A 16,293-nucleotide genomic window follows, 5' to 3' on the forward strand; every position below is an offset into this window, starting at 1 on the left:
ATTAGTCACCCTGTCATCTTGCACTCCTTGCCTCCTCCATGGCCTCCTTCAGGGTAGTGTCCATGACTGGCTGGCCTGAGGTAGGGAAGGAGGCCATGGAGGAGTGCAAGGCCTGGTCAAGGGAGAAGGGAATAGGAGCCTGGGCCTCAATTTGCGGGCGCTATGTCCGCTGCAGTGGCATATCCAACCGCATTTTAGCTTTTGCTGGGCTGCCAGGGAGAGGGTCACACTTTGGGGGATGGGAGAGCTCATCAGCGGTACCCTGTAACCGGTTGTTCGTCCGGGATGGCATCCGGGAGGTCCGTGTAGGAATCTCGCGGCACGGCCATCGCCATCTTGGGATTCACTGCTCGCCGGCTTGTAGGCGAATTCTGTGAGTTTCTGGGGCTTGTGGTCTGTAAATCTTTTTCTGGATGACTGCATATTGATCTCCTGAATGTTTGGAGCAAGGGTGGTTGTGAATGGGGTTGTGATGGCGGCCTATTGCGCTGGATTGTTTCCCCTGGCTGACGAGCTATGATCTTAAGCATCCATCTTCCTCTTCGGTCGGCCACGCCCCCCGAGAATCTTATTTCTCACCATCTTGGAGTCCTTCAGGTGTTTTTTAGCAAACTCCATGCGGGCTTTCATGTGTCTTGCACTGAAGAGAGGCTTCCGTCGGGCCACTCTGCCATAAAGCCCCGACTGGTGGAGGGCTGCAGTGATGGTTGACGTTCTACAACTTTCTCCCATCTTCTAACTGCATCTCTGGAGCTCAGCCACAGTGATCTTTGGGTTCTTCTTTACCTCTCTCACCAAGCCTCTTCTCCCCCGATAGCTCAGTTTGGCCGGATGGCCAGCTCTAGGAAGGGTTCTGGTAGTCCCAAACATCTTCCATTTAAGGATTATGGAGGCCACTGTGCTCTTAGGAACCTTAAGTGCAGCAGAATTTTTTTTGTAACCTTGGCTACATCTGTGCCTTGCCACAATTCTGTCTCTGAGCTCTTCAGGCAGTTCTTTTGACCTCATGATTCTCATTTGCTCTGACATGCACTGTGAGCTGTAAGGTCTTATATAGACAGGTGTGTGGCTTTCCTAATCAAGTCCAATCAGTATAATCAAACACAGCTGGACTCAAATGAAGGTGTAGAACCATCTCAAGGATGATCAGAAGAAATGGACAGCACCTGAGTTAAATATATGAGTGTCACAGCAAAGGGTCTGAATACTTAGGACCATGTGATATTTCGGTTTTTCTTTTTTAATAAATCTGCAAAAATGTCAACAATTCTGTGTTTTTCTGTCAATATGGGGTGCTGTGTGTACATTAATGAGGAAAAAAATTAACTTAAATGATTTTAGCAAATGGCTGCAATATAACAATGAGTGAAAAATGTAAGGGAGTCTGAATATTTTCCATCCCCACTGTATATACTGTGCTGTGTAGTGTGTGATGTTAGTACATTCCTATTTTCTTGGGAAATAAATAAGATATTGTTTTTACTAGCAGCACCGTGTGTTTGGTTTCATAGCTAACCTGGTATTATTGTGATATTAACAGTAACGTGCTCAGAGTTTAATAGACTAACTATAGGGATTAGACAAATTAATACATATATGCAATAGTTATATATGTTATACTAGATTGTATAATAATGCATCGATTACATCACACCAAAAAGTGGAACTTCTGCTTAACCGACTCCTCCCCCCCCTCCAGTGCCACATTTGGCACCTTTCTGTTTTTGACAGGTACCTGTCCCCACGCCTCCTTTCTCCGCCAGGCCAATTAGAAAGCGCAGCATAATTCGCGCATGTGCAGTAGGGAACCGGCTGTGAAGCAGAAAGGCTTTACTGCCATGTTCCCTTTCATACGAATGGCAGCGGCGGCAGCACCCGAGAGCCGAACCCTGGACAGGCAAGTGTCCTAGTATTAAAAAAGTCAGCAGCTACAGTATTTGTAGCTGCTGACTTTTATTTTTTTTTTCATGGGGAACTCCTCTTTAAGCACTTCCTGCCCGGCCTATAGAAGATTGACAGCCGGGCGGTGGTTGCGTTATCCTGACTGGGCGTCATATTACGTCCAGCAGGATATCCCCTAGCGTGCGCCCGCAGGGGCACGCAGCGTGGCGATCGAGGGCGGCATGTGTCCCTCGGACACAGCGTTACCCCGATCACAGTAAACAGCCAATGAAATTGTCTGTTTACCACATGATCGGCTGTGTCCAATCACAGCCGATCACATGTGACAGAAGAATCGGAGGAGCGCATGAAGTGCGCCGCCGGATTGCACGTGTCCCTTGGACACAGCGCTTCCCCGATCAGGGTAAAACAGCCAATGAGACTGGCTGTTTACCATGTAACTAGTTGTGTCCAATCACAGCCAGTCACAAATGGCAACACAGGAGAGCAGTTACTATCTGATCCCTGCTCTCTCCTCACACACTGTGTGAGGAGAGAGCAGGGATCAGTGAGTGAGATATCAGTGTCTGTCTGAGAAGTCTATTGTTTTACTGTGTACAACCCCCCCCCCCAATAAAGAGGACCTGTCAGAACTTCATCTGGATCTGTCAGTCGCACAGCCCATCTGTCAAACAGCCTACCTGTCACAGGCCCACCACAAGTACTGCCATCAGTACCGCCATCAGGCCCGCCACCAGTACTGCCATCAGGCCCGCCATTGGTACCGCCACCAGTACCATCATCGGTACCGCCACACAGGCTCACTAGTACCACCATCGGCATATCTACACAGGTCCGCCATCGGTACCGCCATCAGGCCCGCCACTAGTACCGCCACACAGGCTCAGTAGTACCACCACTAATACCACCATCGGTATATCTACACAGGCCCGCCATCGGTACCGCCACACAGGCCCATCACTACACCGTTCCAAAATTATTATGCAAATTCTATATTTCAGTGTCACAAAGATTAAATATTTTGTTTTTCAGTTTAACTTACGGATGGCATTGTGTCTCAGGGCTCTTTTGATCACTGAAAACAATCTTGGACACGTGTGATAATTAGGTTGCCAGGTGAGCCCAATTAAAATGAAAAACTACTAAAGGAGGGTGTTCCACATTATTAAGCAGAGCACCATTTTCGAGAAATATGGGGAAAAAAAAAGGATCTCTCTGCTGCCGAAAAGAGTGAAATAGTTCAATGCCTTGGACAAGGTATTTCACGAAAACTTAAGCGTGATCATCACACTATTAAGAGATTTGTGGCCGATTCAGAGCACAGACAGGTTTCGTGCAGATAAAGGCACGTTGAGGAAGATTTCTGCCAGATCCATGCATCGGATCAAGAGAGCAGCTGTTAAAACACCATTACATAGCAGCAAACAGATATTTGAAGCTGCTGGTGCCTCAGGAGTCCCACGGACATCAAGGTGTAGAGTCCTCCAGAGTCTTGCAACTATGCATAAACCTTCCATTCGGCCACCACTAATAACTAATTTTCAAACAGTCCTGTTCACTGCTGAGTGCCGTGCAACCCTGGGTGGTCCAGATGGATGGAGTAGTGGATGGTTGGTGGATGGCCACGTCAGCAAGGCTGTGGTGGAGTCATGTTTTTGGTCGTAATCATGGGAAGTGAGCTGGTCGGCCCCTTTAGGGTCCCCGAAGGTGTAAAGATGACCTCTGCAAAGTATGTGGAGTTCCTGACTGACCACTTCCTTCCCTGGTACAGAAGGAAGAACTATGCTTTCCGTAATAAAATCATCTTCATGCATGACAATGCACCATCTCATGCTGCAAAGAATACCTCTGCATCAATGGTTGCTATGGGGATAAAAGGAGTGAAAGTCATGGTGTGGCCTCCATCCTCCCCTGACCTCAATCCTATTGAGAACCTTTGGAGCATCTTCAAGCAAAAGATGTATTAGGGTAGGAGGTAGTTTACATCCAAACAGCAGCTCTGGGAGGGTATTTTGACATCTTGCAAACAAATTCAAGCAGAAACTGTCCAAAAACTCAAAAGTTCAATGGATGCAAGACTTGTAAAGCTGCTAATAAGGGGGTCCTATGTTAAAATGTAACGTGACCTGTTAAAATGTTTGAAAAGTTTAAATGTTGTTCAAAGTTTGATTGAAATAGCTTTTGATTTCAGTAAATATGCTGCAAACACAACAAATGACAATTTTAAGTTCTTTACAACCTATAAAGTGTTTCAAAACTTACTGAGCGTAATAATTTGGAAAAGTGCATTGTAAGTTTTTTATTTTGAAAAATAAAAACTGTTATCATTAGGAGGTTTGTTCAATAAAATTTGAATTGTACTCTTAATAGTTGACAACATGAAAATTATGCTGACTGTTGTTTACGTCAATTATTTAGGTAAATGAGAAAAACGTCATTGGCATAATAATTTGGAACAGGGTGTAGTACCGCCATCGGTACCGCCACACAGCCCTGCCACCAGTACCGCCATGGGTACCACCACTAATACCGCCATCGGTATATCTACACAGGCCCGCCACTAGTACCGACATCGGTATATCTACACAGACCCGCCATCGATACTGCCACACAGGCCCACAACCAGTACCACCACACAGGCCCATCACTAGTACCATCATCGGTACCGCCAAACAGGCCTGTCACCAGTACCGCCATACAGGCCCATCACTAGTACCGCCATTGGTACCACCACACAGGCCCACCACTAATACCGCCATCGGTACCACCACACAGGCCCGCCACTAATACCGCCATCGGTACCACCACACAGGCCCGCCACCAGTACAATCAATCACACAGGCTCGCCAATAAGTACCGCCATAATCTCTCAAAGGGTTTACACACCTGAGGAGGCATATATCATTCTTATAATGTCGGATGATGAGAGCAGCTGGGAGCTCCCATCATCTGACTCTGGTTCGGAATATGAGCCAGTGGAGGATAGTGGATCAGAGTTCGTGTCACCGGAGGAAACCGTCCCTCCTAAAAGAATAAGGAGATTAGGACCAAGATCAGATGACCTGCCCACCACCAGCAGTGCAAGACCCCAGGAAGAAGAGCACAGTACAAGTACTGGAATTACACGCACAACCCAAAGAATTCAGCCCCGGTCCTACCTTCCAGATGCCCTGGCAAACCCCTTATGGTTGCCTGCCAACTCAGGATCCGCTATAATCCCCCCTTTCACCGCACAGCCTGGTGTGCAGCCCAACACTATGAATTTTTCCCCAATAAGATTTTTATTTATTTTTCCCACAAGATTTGCTGCAGAATATGGTGGATCAAACCAATCTGTATGCATCCCAATTTATTGTTGTCAACCCCAATTCATCCTACGCCCGCATGTTCCAGTGGCGATGTCTCACACTGGACGAACGTAAATTGTTTTTGGGCCTTACATTCAATATGGGGCTTACAAAAAAGAACGAACTCCATGCCTATTGGCCCACCAACCCCATGCCGATAAATTCTGCTGTCATGTCCAGGACACGATACAACATGATTATGCATTTTCTACACTTCAATGACAATTCACAGTGCCGCCCCCCCCCCCCAAGATCATCCCAGCCACAACAAATTGTACAAGTTACGCCCCCTAATCAATTCCTTTTCCCAGTGATTTGCAGAAGTTTTTATCCCAGACCAAAAAATTTGCGTGGACGAATCCCTTATACATTTTACTGGCCGACTCCACTTCAAGCAGTATATACCAAGAGAGCCAAATATGGGTTTAAATTAAATAAATTGTGTGATTGAGCCACTGGATACGTGTACACATTCCGGATTTATGAAGGCAAAGACTCCCAGCTTCATCCCCGTGAGTGCCCCACATATATTGGAATCAGTGGGAAAATTGTCTGGGAGCCCTGTTCTAAAAAGGATACCACTTTAATGTTGACAACTATTATACCAGCCTGCCCCATTTTTCATCACTTTTACGCCCTGTACACACGGTCGGATTTTCCGACGGAAAATGTGTGATAGGACCTTGTCGTCGGAAATTCCGACCGTGTGTGGGCTTCATTACACATTTTCCATCGGAATTTCCGACACACAAAGTTTGAGAGCTTGCTAAAAAATTTTCCGACAACAAAATCCTATGTCGGAAATTCTGATCGTGTGTACACAAATCCGACGCACAAAGTGCCACGCATACTTAGAATAACTTAAGAGACGAAAGCTATTGGCTACTGCCCCGTTTATAGTCCCGACGTACGTGTGTTATGTCACCACGTTCAGAACGATCGGATTTTCTGACAACTTTGTGCGACCGTGTATGCAAGACAGTTTGAGCCAACATCCGTCTGAAAAAAAACATGGATTTTGTTGTTGGAATGTTCGATCAATGTCCGACCGTGTGTACAGGGCATTACAGTAAACAAACCCTGGCCTGCAGTACTTTAGAAAAAAAACAAGCAAAACAATAAAAAAAAACGGGGATTTCCACAAAATCTGTTACCAAAAAAAAAATTGCAAAACGGAGAATCGGCATTCACGAGAAATGAGGAGGTGTTGGTCATGTAGTGGAGGGGCCAAAAAGTTGTCCATATCCTCTCCACCATTCACAATAACACCTTGGTGGAGATCCAAAGAAGACGCGGCCCCATTGTAAAGCCTGAATGTGTCCACGACTACAATCTGTACATGGGGGGGTGGATTTAAACTACCAGATGTTACAACCCTAAAGTTGCATTTCACCTGTTTCATATGGCCCCGATTAATTTGTTTCTCTGCTACCAAACAGCAACTCAAAACCAAAAAAATCACCTACATCAAGTATATTGAAGAAATCGTCACTGCCCTGATTTACCAACAAGGTCCTGCCCCAGGAAGCATTCGCTCTGAAAGTGTGAGTCAACTTCACGAGCAACATTTTTCCTATAACATTCCCCCCACAGAATCTGGAAAAAAACACCAAAAGTAATGCCGTTTATCCAGCAGAGGAGGAGTTAGAAGAGATACCAGCTATTATTGTCTCCAATGTCCCTCCCAAACTGGCCTGCGCATCAGAGATTGCTTCAAAAATTAATCACACATCCATCAGATATCAGTTCCCCCTATTATTAACAGACTGCCATTTCCCTATCTCTCATACCTGTGTGGATCATTTGCCTGCTACCATGTTTCTACCTTTCATGTTAATTAACCGACCCCTGGCCTGTTCACCGATGATGTCTTTGCCTGCCGATTTAAAACACGGTTTCTGACTTCCACATGCACCAACCTCAGCCTGTTTACCGATGATGCCTCTGCCTGCCGTTTTAAACCACGTTTCTGACTTCCACGTGCACCGACCTCGGCCTGTTAATCAACCATGTTTCTGCCTGCCACTTGGACTGATCTTTTGCCCTTCCACTTTAGTACACAGGGGTCTCACGAGGCTTCTGAATAGCATTCTGAGTAGAGAAAGACAGTTTTTGGTTTTCTGTGCTCCCAGAACAGGGTCTGGTTGCCCGGAGGCTTCAAAGATTTGGGTGGGAGAAGCCTCTACCCCTGTCCCCCCAGGCCCTAAGCTTGATGGTCTCTCCTGCTGCCTGGACCTATACTTTGGCTGTGCTGATCATATTGCTGCCTGTAATGACCTAGGACGTTATGGACCATCTTCCTGCTGCCTGGACCAATACTTTGGCTTTGTTGACCATATATGTGCCAGCTGCCTCTACTGACTATGGACAGTATTTCTGCCTGCTACCTGGACCAATGCTTTGGCTGTGCTGACACAGTATCTCTGCATGTACGAACTATGGACAGTAGTCCTGCCTGCTGCCTGGATGATTGCTGTTGCAGTCGCTGACCACACCCCTGCCTGCTGCCTGGATTGATGCTCTCCTCCATGACCACTGCACTTCTAAAACCACAGGTAATCTTTTGTTATTTGGCATGTACCTGCTATGTGTTAGAAATATGAAGGGCCTTCAAAAGTTTGATAGGTAGTCAGAAAATTATGTGTAATTTATGCTCCTAAAACACCTGGAGGTGCTACTTGAATGCTGGGCCTCTGTATGTGGCCAGGCTGGCTGTGTAAAAGTCTCACACATGTGGTATCACCATACTCAGGAGGAGTAGCGGAATGTATTTTGGGGTGTCATTTTTGCTATGTACATGCTATGTGTTAGAAATATCTTATAAATGGACAACTTTGTGTAAAATGAAAAATGCATTTTCATTTTTTTCCACATTTTCCAAAAACTTCTGGGGAAAAAAATGAACCATTCAAAAGACTCATTATGCCTCATAGATTATACGTTGGGGTGTTTGCTTTCAAAAATTGGGTCATTTTGTGGGCAATTTCATTGTCCTGATGCTCCAGGGCCTTCAAAAGTGTAATAGGTGGATGAAAAATGAGATGTGTAATTTATGCTTGTAGAACGCCTGAAGGTGCTACTTCAATATTGGGCCTCTGTATGTGGCCAGGCTGTGTAAAAGTCTCACACATGTGGTATTGCCATACTCAGCAGTAGCAGAATGTATTTTGGGGTGTAGTTGCAATTATGCATATGCTGTGTGTGAGAAATAACCTGTTAATATGGGACGTTTGTGTAAAAAAAAAAAAAATTTTTTTTTAATTAATTTCTTCATTTTCCCAAGAATTGTGGGAAAAAAGTACAACTTCAAAAAACTCACAATGCCTCTTAATAAATACCTTGGACTATCTACTTTCCAAAAAGGGGCATTTGGGGGTATTTGTACTTTCCTGGCTTGTTAGGGTCTCAAGAAATTAGATTAGGCTGTCAGTACATCAGGTGTGATGAGATGTGAGCAATTTTCAGTGATTGGCACCATAGCTTGTAGGCTCTATAACTTTCACACACATCAAATAATATCCACTAATTTGGGTTATTTTTACCAAAGATATGTAGCAGAGCAGTATAAATTTTGGCCCAAATTTAAGAAAAATTACTTATTTGCAAAATTTTACAATAAAAAAGGAAAAAATAGAGGTTTTTTTTTTTCAAAATTTTTGCAGTTTTTTCGCTTATATCGCAAAAAATAAAAAAACCCAGTGGTGATTAAATACCACCAAAATAAAGCTCTATATGTGAGAAAAAAAAATGAGTAATTGTCAAAGTGTGAGAGCGCTGAAAGCTGAAAATTGGTCTGGGCGGGAAGGTGCATAAGTGCCTGGTATTGAAGTGGTTAATTTTCACATAAAAACATACCCGTAAGAGAGCAGCCTACGAATACCCTGGATCGGAGATTGGTTGGCTTATTGAGTGAAATAATAATTTAACCACTTCCCGCCAGGCCTATAGCAGATTGACGGCCGGGCGGTGGTTCAGTTATCCTGACTCAGCATCATTTGACATCCAGCAGGATAACATGCCGCATCGCGGCGATCGGTGGAGCGGTGCGTCAGTCTGACACACCGCTCCACCAATCTTGGTAAAGAGCCTCCGGCGGAGGCTCTTTACGACGTGATCAGCCGTGTCCAATCACGGCTGATCACGATGTCAATAGGAAGAGCCGTTGATCGGCTTTTCCTCACTCGGGTCTGACAGACGCGAGCCGATCGGCGGCTCTCCTGACAGGGGGGGTCTGCGCTGATTGTTTATCAGCACAGCCCCCCTCAGATGACCACACTGGATCACCAGGGATCGCCACTAGGACCACCAGGGAGGGGGGCAACATGTGGATGGCCAGGTATGTACCCCATGGCCATCCACATGTGCCCAATCTATGCCAATCAGTGCCCACAAATGGGCACTGATTGGCACCAGTATATTGCAGTGATGCCCAGCAATGCCACCCTTAGGGGCATCAGTGCCACCAGTGCCCATCGGTGTCACCTGTCAGTGCCCATCCGTGGCCATCAGTGCCGACCTATCAGTGCCACCCATAAGTACCCATCAGTGCAACCCATAAGTACCCATCAATGATTCCGATAATTCAGCAACAGCCACATCATCACCCACAGATGTCTTCTGAGCAGCGTGGGTGACAATCTGACTACCTGAGGGGGCAAACATTCGCTGGTTTTGGAGCCAGCAGTAGGACTTGTGTCATATGTAGTCCACCAATGTTCGTTGGTATGATATATACTCACAGTAGGTAGTGTAGATAAAATGAAGAATATCAATGGATAAAAAGTAAAAATACAAGCAGAAAAAAGGAAAACCCATTATCAGGGAATGTGGCAATGAAAAAAAAAAAAAAAAAAAAAAAAAAAAAAAAAGGAGGGGTGGGGTGGGGGTGGAGAAGGAGAAAAATAGATCGATGTTGGGTTTCACATGCATAGCATCTCCAGTATGAGTGTTAATAATGGGTATGTCAATACGGGTCTGGGTCATCAGTTGATGACATCATGTAAGAGCATGGTGCCCAACTTGGTGAAAATTGGCATAGTGCTAGTGGTCTGGGCAGAAAGTAACAAGAAAAGAGGGGTAGGGTACGGGCCTCATACATTTAGGTATAGTGTACAGTACTGTGACAGTCTGGGGAGAACCATACTGCATATGTTCAATATTACGGGAGATGGGCTACAGGCACAGTTCCAAAGCTTATGACGTTATGTGAGTCAGGCTTCTGTAATACAGTCTGGTGTATAGGGGCTTACTCACAGAAGAAAAATGATGGAGGTCTCCCTCAGGCGGGTCGGTTTCTCTCCGCGTCCCGCTGATCCAGCCAGGCCGAGGCAAGCACCGGGTCTTCAAAAAAAATGTGCTCGGTAAGGCGCCGATTGACATCCACGAAGCATGATCTTTGTTTCTGGACCTCCGCCGAGAAGTCGGGAACGGCGAGAACGTGGCCATTCTGAAAAGGAATGTTCCCCTTGTCTCGGGTATGACGAAGGATGGCATCACGATCCCGATAGTTTAGGAACTCTGCTATGAAAGTACGTAGCAGTGCACCTGCAGGTGGGCGGCGTGCTGGCATGCGGTGGGCGCGCTCCATCACAAATGTGGTCGAGAAGGCCTCCCTATCATACATTGTAATTAAGAGCTTCTCTAGGAAAGAGGCCGGGTCCGGGCCCTCCGAGCCCTCAGGGAGTCCGATGAAGCGGAGGTTTGACCTGCGAGCTCGGTTTTCGAGGTCGTCATGCTTTTGGGCCAGTTGTTGTATCTGGCGTTGCATGTCCTTGTGCGAATGTTGAAGAGGATGTATAATGTCTTCCGCCCGGCTAATTCTAGTCTCAGTCTCTTTGACCCGGTCCTTGAGCTTAGTCATGTCCTGTCTGATCAGGGAGATATCCACTTTTATCTCCTCTATTTTGGTTGTCAGGGTGGACTGACACGTAGAAATAGCCTCCAGGACCCTGGCTGTGTAAGCCGCAGCATGTTCCGTAGGAGAGGCTGTCGGATCGCCATCTTGCTCCTCGTGGTCTTTTTCCTGCCGCCGATATTTGTCCAGTGATGTGGAGGCTGTAGTGTTCCTCTTCGGCGGAGATATGAGTATGGTGTGGGATTCGCAAGCCTTCCAGAAAATATGCCAGTATGTAGTCAAGGGCACTCAGGATACCGGTTACAGGATTTACCGAGAGCGGAGCTCAGCTCACATGCGTCCTACACCATTGCCGTCCAGGCCACACCCACGACTGCATCAATTTAATGGTTTCAAAAGAAAGATATATATACCAGGAATGCTGTCACGTTTACTTGTGCTGTTAACCAAACTGTCAAATGGCTGGTGTCATAACTGAGCACATGTGCAGCACCATGGCAGTTGCAGATCAAACAGAGGCAAAGATGCCAGCTTCCTTAGCTGAAATTAATAGGCTGGTTTAGTTATTTAGTTAGACTGTATAACTTGGATATACGGCGGCAAAGTGGCATGGCTGCACCGGATCAAATACCTAGTACGTGAGCCGACACTTCCGGATCTGTGTTTATACATATCGGGAGCTGATCGGGGGTTACCGCGGACTCTATGTCCACTGGCACCCGCCGATTGTTCAGTACAGAGGGAGAATGGCGATCTGCCTATGTAAACAAGGCAGACTGCCGTTCTGTCAGTACAGGGGCAGGGGCACCAATCTAAGCCTTCCCCTAGTACAAGCACCTCCCCCACAGTAAGAAAACACCAGCTAGGCACACAGTTAACTCTTTGATCACCCCTGATGTTAACCACCTTCCCAGCCATTGTCAATAGTACAGTGACCATGCATAATTTTTAGCACCGATTATTGTATTAGTGTCACTGGTCCCCAAAAAGTGTCAAAAGCATCTTGTCAACCGCAACCCTGCTTAAGTTGCTAATCACCGCCATAACTACAAAAAAAAAAAAAAAATATGTAGGAGAATACAAATTAGCCTAAATTGATGAAGAATTGCCCTGTTTTTTTGTTTATAGCACAAAAAATAAAAAACGCAGAGGTGATCAAATACCACCAAAGGAAAGCTCTATTTGTAGAGGGAAAAAAAAGATACAAATTTTACTTGGGTACAGCGTCGCACGACCGTGCAATTGTCAGTTAAAGTAACGCAGTGCCGTATCACAAAAAATGGCCTGGTCAGGAGGGGGGGGGGGGGTAAGTGGGTAAAGGAGAAGTACAACCAAAGCTCCTTTGACTGTACTTCTACTATGGATCACAGGAGTGCAGTTCATTTTGCACTCCTGTGACCTGTTTTCAGCGGAGAGCGTCCGCTCTCTGCTGACGCCCCAGAGCCAGTCCAGGCTAGGGCAAGATCGTGAACAAGGAGTCAGGATCCACCCAAGTGCCCAGGCAACCGGCACCTGGCTCAACCTCTTAGCAAGCCGCTTAGAGCCTGAGCCAGATGCTCCAGCCCCCTCCACAGCCCAGCACTCCAGTGAGTGAGGAGGGGGCAGAGCAAACAGCTGGTGACTGAAAGGTCTACAGCTCTCTGCTAGGGGAGCTCTGAGAACGAGCAATCTGCGGTATTAGATCACTCAGTTCTCAGTGCTAGAGCCGACGGGGAACAGATGCTGCATCCACCTAGGTAAGGCCTCTTTCACATGAACGATCTGTTCAGGTCCACCTGTCAGTTTTTTAGGCGGACCTGAATGGACCCTCCGTAGACCTCTATGGAGCGTCGGATGTCAGCGGTGACATGTCCGCTGACATCCGACCCGCTCCGATCCGAACAAGTGTAACGGTGGAAAAACCTACCTTTTCCATCCATTTTCGGATCGGATCGGGTGACGACGTCCATAGGGGAGAGCGGCACTCTGACAGGTCCGTCGCTGACCTGTCATCTGCCTGCTCAGCGGGGATCCACGGAGCGATCCCCGCTGCGCAAGCTGATGTTCATCACGGATCCGTCCCGTGTAAAAGGACCCTAAGTGTGATTATAAAATGAAAAAGTCCATACTTCTCTTTGAATGCTTGTGCCAGACTGTATTATATTTGCGATGTACTTTTTTTTTTATATTGACCACAAGGGCAAACATCAGTTGTTTTAGCAGACAATAAAAAAAAAAAAAAAAATTGATTTCATTTCTACATTTCTAACGTCACCTCCTATAAAACTGCAACATACATATACAATGCATTTACCAGCCATAGAAGAAAATACATGGAGAATGAATGCAATGGCTTTACTTCAACGTGCGCAATATCTGACCACTACCTGGTTCCCGAATCCAGCCCTGATAGGCAGAGGAGACAGAAGGAATCTGTAACAAGCAGACAGCGTCCTGCCAGCCATGTTGAACTATCCAATTCCAAGGACTGTCAAGCGACTTTCTGAGCAAAACGATGCTATGCATATGCCCCGCCTAAGCATCCTCAGTGGGCATGCGTCAACCTTACGTGTGCTTTCGTCCCTGATAGGAAATGACTAGACGCCATGTTTAAACCTGGAAAGTAAATATTTACAAGATCGCACAACGTGTGATCGCTACCTGCCTGATATTTTACACCGAGAGCACTTTTTTTTAATTTAAACATTCATAGATTTGTTTATTTGTTGTCATTTCGGCAATGCTTTGGCAATGCAACCAGCACTAAACATGGCGTCCGCTGTCATCATCCCAACTAGTGACGTGTTACATTTCAAGCTGAGGTGGCCTAGTATAACTCCTCCCTCTTCCTTGGCTGACTGTCCCTTCCAGAAGCTATTTTGTGTGTAAGCTGTGATCATGGCTGGAGTGTTCGGTTTGCTGGTGGCTTTGCTGTTTATTGCGGCGGACTCTAGAGGTGAGTATTGAGTCTCTTTTTTTTATTGGTATAATGAGTATGTTGATGAATAATGTTAGTGAGGTTTGTGCTGATTGTATTTTAGTTTGTGTCTTGAGACTGTGTGTGTGTAATACATAGTAAATGATGGCAATTGCTTGTTATACATAGTAAATGATGGCAGATGAACTGTAGAAAGCATGTTCTGCACGGCACTGAACAATGATTCGAGATAGCGCAGCGGTTAGGTGCGGTGTGGAGGAGAGTTATGATGTTCTGTGGGTGGTGAGTTCGAATCCTCCCTACAGCCGCTCGTGGTTCTATGCATGGCAATGGATTTATGGTGGGGTCTCTTCAATGATCCTCTCATAGTGTACCCCATGCTAGAAGAATATCAGATCCGAACCATTGGTAGGGCCTCTCCATAATAGGCCAGACCACTGAAGTGAGCTGTACAGTTTTAAAGCTGAACTCCCAAGTGTGTGCGTTTTTGTACTGATCTAGTTTGAACCAATTTTGCTCATCTGGCCAATTCCTGTGAATCACTATAGCAGACACCACTATTACACTGATCCTGTCTTCTGAGTCTGCAATGCAGACAGTCGCTTGCTTGGTAATTCTCCCCACCCTGCTGATCACAGAATTTGATTGACGGCAGCGGGAGCCAATGGTGCCCCCTGCTATCAATCTGTGCAGTAAGGAGGGACAGAGCCGGTGTCTTGCCAAGAAAGTTCCCCCAGCGGATAAGGACCCCCCCTGTACTGCGCATGCACAGAATGAATGACTACGGAGCCGCCGAAAGTCTCCGGAGTTGAACAGCTGATCGTCAGCTCTACACGGCGCCTGCGCACTAAGTCCAGGTTCAAGCTCCACCATCCAAGTGGACATAGAGTTTGAATAAAACTATGCCGAGCGAAGCGCTGTGTACAGCTGACTCTCCGCTGTTCCGCTTCGACGGCTCGTACTGTGCAAGCGCTGCGCCTGCGCAGTACAGGGGAGTCCTTATCTGCCGGGGGGAACTTTCTCGGCAGAACACCGGCAGAGCCTTGGCTCTCGTACACTTTACTGGATCAGGCTCAGGTAAGTATCATGGGGGGGGACACATGCAACACAGAATGTTTAATATAATAAGAACAATAGAAAGCGTTAAAAAGGAGTTCCAGTCAAAAAAAAAAAAAAAAAAAATTAAAAGTCAGCAGCTACAAATACTGCAGCTGCTGACTTTTAATTGGACACTTACCTGTCCCAGGGTCCAGCGATGCGGGGGATCGAAGCCCCGCTCATCTCCCCCTCCGTTCAGCGGCACCGGCATTGCAACTGTGGGTGCCGGGCTGTGGCTTCACAGCCTGGCACCCACTGCGCATGTGCGAGCGGCGCCGCGTGCCGTGATTGGCCGCTCAGTCACCTGGGACCTGTAATGGGTCCCAGATGATTGACAGGAGGGAGGGAGCAGAGCCGAGCCCTTCCTGTGCCGAGGGGGAAGTGATGTCACCAGCCCAGGCACTGGAAGAGGCAGACTACGAGGGACCCCCTAGCAACAGGCATTTAGAGGTAAGTTTAAAAAAAAAAAAAAAAAATCCAAATTTTTTTTGTATTTTTTATTTTTTTTTTTTTTTTTTTGAGGATTTTTCATGTAGTTTTGTTTTTTTGGGTGGAACCCCACTTTAAGGTAGAAGAACTGTTAGACTTTACAACCAGTTTAAAGTGATAGTAATGCTTCAGTGTTTGTTATTTTAATAAAAGAAAAAAAAAAAACATGTTATACTTGCTCTGTGCAATGGATATTTGCATATTTTTCTCTTCTGGGCAGAAAAATTAAAACTGCGGCGTGCGAAGCATGATCATGGGTTAACCACTTATCTGTAGGTGGACGCCATATGACTTTCTGGATTTTAAGTGGTGTTATTTGAATGATAGCTGCAGGCATCATCCAGATATCTTTTGTTTTTAGAAGGTGGTTCCCTGCAATGTAAAAGCAATCATAGCGGCTCCCGCCGCCCTCTGGTACTTCTCACAGCTCGCCCGTGCAATCGGGAAGCTGGAGAATGAATTTGCCGGCGGTTTACCATAAAGCTGGGCATAGACCAGATGGTCCCTGGCCATCTCTATGACCCTCGGAAGCCGAATGCAATGCCGTGACGTCACTTCCAGCGCCGGCAGATGTAAACACTGCTGTTTGCTGATAAGCCAGAGATCGATTTTTATTTATTTTTTTTTTCCCAGTCTTTCCAGCATAGAGGAGAGATGTGGGGACTTCTGAACCCCCAGAGGACCTG

General features: G+C 46.4%; 2 protein-coding genes and 1 non-coding gene across 5 annotated transcripts in view; 2 read left to right on the forward strand and 1 right to left on the reverse strand.

Annotated features, from left to right (window-relative positions):
- The window catches only part of IDH3G (isocitrate dehydrogenase (NAD(+)) 3 non-catalytic subunit gamma), a 224,709-nt gene extending 211,066 nt beyond the window's left edge, over positions 1–13,643 (reverse strand). For all 3 annotated transcript variants that reach the window (XM_073600338.1, XM_073600339.1, XM_073600337.1), the window contains exon 1: positions 13,470–13,643. In XM_073600338.1, the coding sequence (XP_073456439.1) occupies positions 13,470–13,547 (78 nt within the window). In that variant the 5' untranslated portion in view covers positions 13,548–13,643. The remainder of the gene's footprint in view (positions 1–13,469) is intronic.
- A 238-nt stretch (positions 13,644–13,881) lies between these two features.
- The window catches only part of SSR4 (signal sequence receptor subunit 4), a 40,677-nt gene continuing 38,265 nt past the window's right edge, over positions 13,882–16,293 (forward strand). The window contains exon 1 of the mRNA XM_073600340.1: positions 13,882–14,038. Within this exon, the coding sequence (XP_073456441.1) occupies positions 13,981–14,038 (58 nt within the window). The 5' untranslated portion in view covers positions 13,882–13,980. The remainder of the gene's footprint in view (positions 14,039–16,293) is intronic.
- Positions 14,342–14,477, forward strand: LOC141109159 (small nucleolar RNA SNORA42/SNORA80 family). The gene has a single exon (XR_012236167.1). It is a non-coding gene; the product is annotated as a small nucleolar RNA SNORA42/SNORA80 family (small nucleolar RNA).

The sequence above is a fragment of the Aquarana catesbeiana genome, linkage group LG09, assembly GCF_042186555.1.
Source record: "Aquarana catesbeiana isolate 2022-GZ linkage group LG09, ASM4218655v1, whole genome shotgun sequence".
In the NCBI taxonomy this organism is placed as follows: Eukaryota; Metazoa; Chordata; class Amphibia; order Anura; family Ranidae; genus Aquarana; species Aquarana catesbeiana.